Source organism: Vicugna pacos, chromosome 19 (genome assembly GCF_048564905.1).
Source record: "Vicugna pacos chromosome 19, VicPac4, whole genome shotgun sequence".
NCBI lineage: Eukaryota > Metazoa > Chordata > Mammalia > Artiodactyla > Camelidae > Vicugna > Vicugna pacos.
Window position 1 is genome coordinate 24937201 of NC_133005.1, and position 8310 is coordinate 24945510.

General features: G+C 43.0%; 1 protein-coding gene and 1 long non-coding RNA gene across 4 annotated transcripts in view; one reads left to right on the top strand and one right to left on the bottom strand.

Moving 5' to 3' along the window:
• Window positions 1-4532, bottom strand: part of CDK5RAP1 (CDK5RAP1 mitochondrial tRNA methylthiotransferase) — a 28958-nt gene extending 24426 nt beyond the window's left edge. The window contains exons 1-2 of one of the 3 annotated variants that reach the window (XM_072944040.1): window positions 4414-4532; window positions 1543-1834 (exon numbers count right to left, since the gene is read on the bottom strand). In XM_072944040.1, coding sequence (XP_072800141.1) covers window positions 1543-1822 — 280 coding nt within the window. In that variant the 5' untranslated portion in view covers window positions 1823-1834; window positions 4414-4532. Of the gene's footprint in view, window positions 1-1542; window positions 1871-4413 lie in introns of all 3 variants that reach the window. The other 2 variants (XM_072944041.1, XM_072944039.1) reach the window with 2 other exon arrangements.
• On the top strand, window positions 4524-5755 carry LOC140687413 (uncharacterized). The gene is made up of 2 exons (XR_012061694.1): window positions 4524-4631; window positions 4913-5755. It is a non-coding gene; the product is annotated as an uncharacterized lncRNA (long non-coding RNA).
• The last annotated feature ends 2555 nt before the right edge of the window (window positions 5756-8310 follow it).

Here is an 8310-nt window from a genome sequence, read left to right on the forward strand (position 1 = left end):
TTATCAACCTGGGGGAAAATAATTTAAATCCACATGTTATGCTCCTCCTTCTCAAAATGAGGTTCTCCAGCCTCTAGGGGTGGCAGCAGTGGCCAGAGGGTACAGAAAACCACAAAATAAAAATGAGGCAACTTCCTACAGTGACTTCACACATCTTAAGCAAAAGCAAACACGGCTATAATTTCATAAAACACATTTGCACAAAGTGTTAAGAACATTAATTTCACACTCTGACAAGTCCTTTCAAACTGAATTCCTGTATCAACTTCCCTGCCCCCACCAGCACACTGCAATCCACAGACCAAAATAAATTCTAAATGGAGTTAAAAGTTGAAGGACAATCACATGAAAACCAATGGAAAATAACAGTAATTTTTTTAAAAAAAGAAAGCGACAATCAGGATATTTTCTTAAAACTTCCTTGGCTCACTTTCCTTGTCTAAAAAAAGAAAACACCAAATTTACGTCAGGGAGAGACTGAAGGGAACAACAAATTATAAAGGACCACAAAGTTCCTAGCAGGAGTCACAAGGTATACAGACTGCTTGATTTACCAATTCAACTCTTAGAAATTTATTCTAGAAAAAAAATTTTTAAAGAAGTAAAGCTATCTATATATGTGTATGTGTATAGATATATATGTGACACTTACTACAGAGTTATTTATAACATAAAAAATGTTGAAACAACCTAACGTCCAACAATTGGAAAACATCATGGTATATAGCACATGATGTTTTACACCAATTTTTTAAAATTCAATTATGAAGACTGTAGTATTTGGAAGAATGTTAAATAAAAATAGCACATTACAAAAGTTCAAAATTGGTAGATACTGACAGGTATATGTAGAGTAGATAAACAAGATTATACTGTATAGCACAGGGAAATATATACAAGATCTTGTGGTAGCTCAAAGCGAAAAAGAATGCGACAATGCATATATGTATGCTCATGTATAACTGAAAAATTGTGCTCTACACTGGAAATTGATACAACATTGTAAACTGACTATAACTCAATAAAAAATGTTAAAAAATAGCACATTACAAAATAATTTGAACCATATGACTGCAACTAAATTATTAAGAATCATAAAGGGAATTTTTTTTTAAACAGTGCAAAAGAGGAGAAGTCTGGTTGTCTCAATGTCTCTTCAAAGTTTTTGAAAGGCATAACTGCATTATGTTTCTAAGAAAACCTCTGACTGAGCATAAAGAATGAATTTTTACAGCACCAATCGTGAAACCTGCCTCATAACTTAAGATAATCTAAAAATCAGAACAGTGGTTATAGAGTTTCCAAAGGTAAACAAAAAGAGGACTCCCCAGGACTTCTATCCCCTGGTTGCATGTACCAAAACTGAAAGATTCTTTATATTATTGTTACTTGGTGGAGTTTAAAGATGCCATAACTTAGCAGCCTTCCCACTCTGTTAACCCTCCAAAGCCAAGACTATAATAAAAGAACAGTAAAAATCAGACCATGGATGCTGGAATGGAGCAAAGCAGGAAGCCTAAAGAGAAGAAAAGTAAAACCAACCTTTTCTCTGTCTTCCTGAAAGTTCATCCACTGTGAGATACGGGGGTGGGTCGTCCACTTCTGAAGACGGTTTCTCTTGAGGAACTGAAGCATTTCTTAAAAAATGCTGAAAAGTCGGTCCAGTGGCCAGCCTGGAGTTGAAATCTTTCCAAACTCCAGCCTCCTGTTGTCTCTCTGGACTGGAACATGCAGTACTGGGGAGACCACTGTGTGCCCTGCAGGTCCTGAGCAGAACCCAGGACACAGAGGCCAAGGGCCTCCACCTCTGACATCTCTGCATGCGGAGGACACACTGTAAAGGGTGCATGGCACAAAAACAGCCCAAAGTCTACAAAAGAATGACAGTCATCACCAACATTTATTGAACACTATGTATAGGGCACTGCTCTAAGCACTTCAAGTGTACTAATACATTTAATCCTCACAATAACCCAGAAAGAAGGTACCCTTAATATTTTACAGGTGAAAAAACTAAGGCAATTTGCCAAAGACCACACAAAGGAGTGCCAGAGATGAGATGCAAATCCAGGCAGTCTGTTTTCAAAACAAAAGTGTAGTAGAGATGAAATGAGAAGCCCTGACAAAATAACAAAGCAACACCTTATGCCATAACAGTTCCAAGGGCTTTAAGTATATTAACTCTTTAAACTTTCACAGCAATCCTGAGCAACACAGGCAATAGACACTATTATTATCCCCACTGAGAGGAGGAAATAGACACAGAGAGGCTGAGGGACTTTCCTAAGCTCCCATAGCCAGTAAGCAGCAAAGATGGGATTCAAACACAGGTCTGTATTACTGCAAAGTCTGTGGCCCTAGCCACCTTGCTACACTGCCTCCCCATACTGTGAAAACCACTTGCTGAGGGCATCTTCCTTTGGGTTCCTTCAAAAGGAAAGTATCTAACATGAGGGCAAGATCAGTGACTCCCTCCACCCTCCAAGACTCTCAAATTACTGCCTTCAAACTTCCCACTCTCTCACATATGTCTGGGGGGATGGAAAAATAGCATAACCTTTACAGAGGGCAATTTGTCACCTTCCATCAAAATTACAAACACACAAACCCTTTGACCAAGCAGTTCCATTCCTAGGTATTAATCCTACAGATATACTCCTACATGTGCAAAATAACCTACACCCAAGGATATGTGATGCAGCAGTGTTTCTAATAGCAAAGAAGTGGAAAAGATCATTAGGGGACTAGTTAAATAAGTCATAGTACATCCATACAATGAAATAAGATGGAACTCTTAGACAGTAAGCTGAATCTATACATGACAAAAGAAAGGTAGCAAAGTGCTATACTACCTGTACTAGGCACTACATGAATCTGCGGAGGAAAGAAGGCATGAATATTCAAGTATATATCTGAAAATGCACACATTATCTCTAGAATGCATAAGAAATAGTGGGTGCCTCCTAGGAAGGAAATTAGGTGACTCAAAGCACGAAAGGAGACATAATTTCCACCACATATTCTTAATGGACCACACACCTCCAGCCTGACTGCCTCACTCCAGCCATATCAGACATCTTTATACTAATCTTCACTAGCTTCTAGGCTTTTACACATGCTGTTCTCTCTGGCTGGCATATCTTCTCTTAACTGACTTGACCAACTCCTACGCTACTTTTAGGTCTCTGCTTCCTCCTGAAAGCCCTTCCTGGCCATCAGCCCCAAATTCTAGGTTGGGGTCCACCTCTGGGTTCTCAAAGCCTCTTTCTAACTATCACAAGACTCATCACACTTTGCTGTTAATTACTTCTTATCCCTTAGAAGCTGGGAGGTCCCTGAAAGCAGGGAACAAATTTCATTCATTTCTACATTCTCAGTATCTCCCATTCTAATAACTGGCTCATGGCAGGTACTATACATGTCAAATGAGCAGGTGTGGCCTGTTACTTCTCCAACCTTATCACCTGCTGTACATGCTACCAGCACTTCAGGCGGGAGCAAAGACAACCTACTTTCATGAGACAGAGAACTTTTAGTGTGAACTTTAAAGTCACCCATTTCTGCCCCTTACTTGTTGTGAGACATTGGACAAATCAAATTCCTGTCCCTGAGCCATCAATTCCTCCTCTGTAAAATAAGTATAAAAATGGTACCTACCGCTCAGAGGTGTTACGAGAATTAAAGATATTGAAACCTAACTTGACATACAATAAATAAATTTTCAGTAACTGCACACTTTCAACCCCCATCCCTTTTCATGGTGGGTATAGAGCACTGTGGTTAAGACCCTAGAGTCAGAGTCTGTCTTGCCTGGTAACTTTGGGTACCTGGAAGCTTCTTAAGTTCTAGGAGCTTCCATTTCCTCATGTGTAAAACGGGGATAAGAGTACCTATTATAGTACCTATCTCTATGTCTGCTGTGAGGACCAACTGTGACACTTCAAATAAAATACTTGCATAACACAACGTAGGGGCCACTGTAGGGCCCTACATTAACTGACAGTCGACGATAACAATGAGACAACAGCCTCATCTCAACATAAATAAACACAGAGCATCCCAGAGATTTTACTGGATGGTTATAACGTATCGGGCATGGTGCTAAGCGCTTCCCATGGATTACCGTATTTAACCTTCACAGCAACTGTGAGGCAGGTTCTACTGTCAGCCTCACTTCATAAGTGACAAAACTAAGGCTCGGAGTGGAGGGTGACTTGTTCAAGGTCACAAACAAGTATGCAGCGGGGGTTGGGGTGCGAACCCTGACAGGGTGACTCCAGGGTCGGTGCCGTAACCACCACGCCATCCTCCCCTTGAACACCGCGCATTCCCCAGGCTCCGCCGCCGCTCCACCCCCAGAGGTGGCTGGTGGGCGAGGATGCAGGCCACCTCCTCCCGAGACGCGCCGCTCACCTCCCGCAGCCAGAGGGCCGAGCGTCCCGCAGCGGAACCACTTCTCAACGAACCGGGATCCCGTCTCAGCCCTCCGCGGCTGCGCGCGCACACGCGTAACTTCCGTTCCGCCGCAACTTCCGTCCCGGGTGTTCCGACGGAAGTGCTTCGTCCGTACTGCCCGGGTGGGTCTAGGCGCTTGGCTTTGAAAAACCTTCACTGCTGTGCTGAACCAGAAGGTACCCCCTAACCCGCGTGTGGCAACTGAGCGCTTGAAATGTGAGGAGTGTGAGTGAAATGTGTTCTAAATGTAAAATACATACCAGCTGTGGAAGAAAATGCAAACGACGTCACTGAAAATTTTCATATTGATAACGTGTTCAGATAATATTTGAGATGTATGGGGTTAAATAATTATATTATTTAAGTTAGCTTCACCTATTTCTTTTTACTTTTTTAATGTGGCTACTGGGAAATTTTTAATTATATACGTGGCTCACGTTCTATTTCTGTTGAACAGCGCTGCGCTATAGGTTAAAGACTTCCGGATTCTTGTCTCCAACATGGACCCCGGCCTCGCCTCCGGAGTTACAGACCCATAGTTCCGCTGCCTACGTGACACCTTCCTTTGGGTGTCGTACGACCATCTCTGACGTACACATCCTCACCCAAAACCTGTGCCTTCCCAGTCTGGCCCATCTCAATAATGACCCGAGCATCCTCCCACTTGCACTAGGAGAAACTGAGGAATCATTTTTGTTTACTATCCTTCAATCTCCACATGCAATCCGTTAACAGGTCCCATCAGCTCTTAACTCCAGAATGTCCCAAATCTGTCCACCTTCCGTTTTTCTGATTTTCCGGTGCTGCAACTCTAGCCCAGGCCAGCATAATCTCAGAAACGATTACAGTAGTCATTTTACAGGCAAGAAACCTGAAATTACAGAAAGTAGCCCTGTGTTGAAGCTCACACAACTAAAATATGGCAGAACTGGGATTCACCCTCAGGCCAGTCTGATCCCAAAACCCTCTTCTTACCACTGACTGACTAATTCAGGGTCAGACTGCCTGGGTTTGCAGCAAGGCTCTGTTGCTTATGACAGCCATAGCCAAATTTTTAGTCACCCCTACTGACTTCTAGATTCTTTGCATATAAAGTGGCTGCTGTGTGGAAAATTCACTGCATTCTGGGTGGGAGGGTGGGGAGACAAAATCAGGACAATATTTAGGAGGCTGTGGCAGTTGTCCAGAGATTGTGGAGTGCTGGACCAGCGTGGTATCTTGGGGCAGAGAGGATGATGGGAACAAACCCGGGTTTCAGGAGTTTGAGACACACTACAATAAAGTTCACACTGTCTCCTTAGATGACTGCTGGGCACCAATTCAAATATCCGAAGGCAAACACAGCCCAAAGATTGTATTATGGTTCTTGTTTTTTACTATGGTTCTCCAGATAACCTAAATGTGATGGTGGGAGGCCACACCTCCATCCCAATAGGAAGTTATGTTGAGAAGGGAAGCCTTCCACCCACCCTGCCAAGGGCAGACAAAACCCCTTCTCCCTCCCTGATGACCCAAGCCCAAACCCTGTACTTCGAGACATACCAGTTCCCTGCTTCAGGTCCTACTTACTGTTTCACCATGGCCCTTCCCTCTTCACTCTCAGTCTTGTCCTATTAGGATCACAGGAGAGAGGAGTTCTAGAGCTGGAAGGAAGCCACTGTTAGGGATTCCAGTGTGAAAGTCAGGGAGGGGCCAGGATTTGAACCCAGGTTCTTGACCTCTGAGAACTGTGCTCTTTCAAATCTATACCTTCCCCGAGCAGCCCAAAAGGGAGGTGTCCCACTTTGTGGACATAGCAGGAGACAGCAGGTCAAAATATGTCAGAGTTACCCCTTGCCAGTTCTGAGGGATGTTCTCTGGTGCTATGTTGTCCCCACCTATATGTGTACACACACACACACACACCAGCCATTCCAACATCCCTACTATTCTACCCCACATACCAGGCCCAGATGGTTAGGGACTATTTCCCACCACCCTCCCCATTGCCTACCACATTCCCACTACAAGAGTCCTCTCAGTTGCCATGTTGTAGAGTCTTGGACAGTGCTGTGTCTTGGGCAAAGAAGGTGATGATAAAAAAAAAAAAAAGATCCCCAGGCATTTGGAAGGCTCCTGTTCCACCCGACCTTAGGAATCTGTCATCTGGGATGCTATTCCCCCTCCCACCTGACTAACTGCTGCTGGTTGATGACTGTTTTAATTGCTACTGAGCAATTACTCCTCCTCTCTACCTTCCCCACCAATGCCAGGTCCAGTGAATTGACTTCTTTTAGCCAATGGAATGTGGACAAAGTGCAAGGAATGTAAATGTGCTTTGCACCATGCTTATCTTTGAACTCTAGTGACTTGCCAGAAGAAGAGCATGCCCTGGGAGTTCATGCCCCTTCATCCTGAGCACCAGAAGGAACAAACATAGAGCAGACCTGAGCCCAACCCATAGCCTGGACCAAAGCCACCCAGTCAAGTCCAGCTTCTAACAAACTGCAGTCAATGTGCAGCCCCAGAAGCATGAAAATAAACACCTGTTGCTGTGGTCACTGAGATTGGGGTTGGTTTTGTCCATAGCATTACTGCAGCAGTAGCTAATTTTTAGCATGCTCCTTTGGATGGACGTCAGCTTCAGATCTCCTCCTGAGAGAAACCTGCCCTCACTTCCACAGCAGGTCAAGGGGTGGCCTCTCTGGTATTTCATGCCATGCATCTACCCAGTCAAAGTCGCACATTTGACTGACAGCTTCTGATGAATTTCTTTTCCCTGTGCATGGGGACCTGTTAGTCATGCTCCCAGAAAATCAGCTCCTGGCCCCAAGGACTAGCACACAGTAGGTGTGCCCTGTATGTTTCTCAAATGAACAGTGGATTGACAGATGTGTGGACAGATTGAGTTGGACAAAGCTGGAATAACTCTGCTTTCCTGCATTTCCCCAGGTTTCTAGAACCAACTCTGATTCTGGCTTGTTACATGATTTCATATGGGCCTCAGTTTCCTCATGTGGAGCCTAGAATTAGAATTGCTTAGTCTAATACAATAGCCACTAACCACATTTGGCTACTGAGCATGTGATATGCAGGTAGCATGAATGAGGAACTAATTTAATTCCATGCTAATTAATTTTAACTTAAAAACTGATACTCAATTAAGTTATTAGAAAACGTTGGTACTTTTGGAACTATTTGATTATGTGAATCTACTTTTTTCAACTGTAAATTTTATGAAATCTATATACAAAGATTTCCAAGGAAAATTTGGCATCTGAATAGAGATGTACTATAAAATACAGATTTTGAAGACTTTGTATGAGAAAAAGAATGTAAAACATTTCATTAATATATTTTTATATTATGTGTTGAAGTGATAACATTTTGTATCTATTGAGTTGAATAAAATATATTATTAAAATTGTTTTTATCCTTTTTTCTTTCTTTCTTAAATGTGGCTACTGGAATATTGGTAATTACATATGTGGCTTGCACTATATTTCTAGTGGACAGGGCAGGGCCAGAAAGTGTCTAAGGTAAACAAGGTCTCTGAAGTCAAAAAGACCTAGTTGGAATCCAAGCTCAGATATTTCATAGCTGTATGACTTAGGGCAAGTCATTCTCCCACTCTGAGCCCCAGTTTCCTCACTTGTGATATAAAGATTGCCATGCCTATCACATAGGTTTGTGGCTAGGATCCAATGAGGAAATGTACGCACAGTGCCCAGAAGATAGCAAGCACTCTGTAAATGACAGCTCTCATTACTGTTGGACAACTCAAGCAAGTAGGGCTCACTTACAGCCAGCATGATACAGCTTCCAAAGAAACATTCCACGAAGTACAGTCCAAGCATCCTCTTTTCTGCAGGAAAG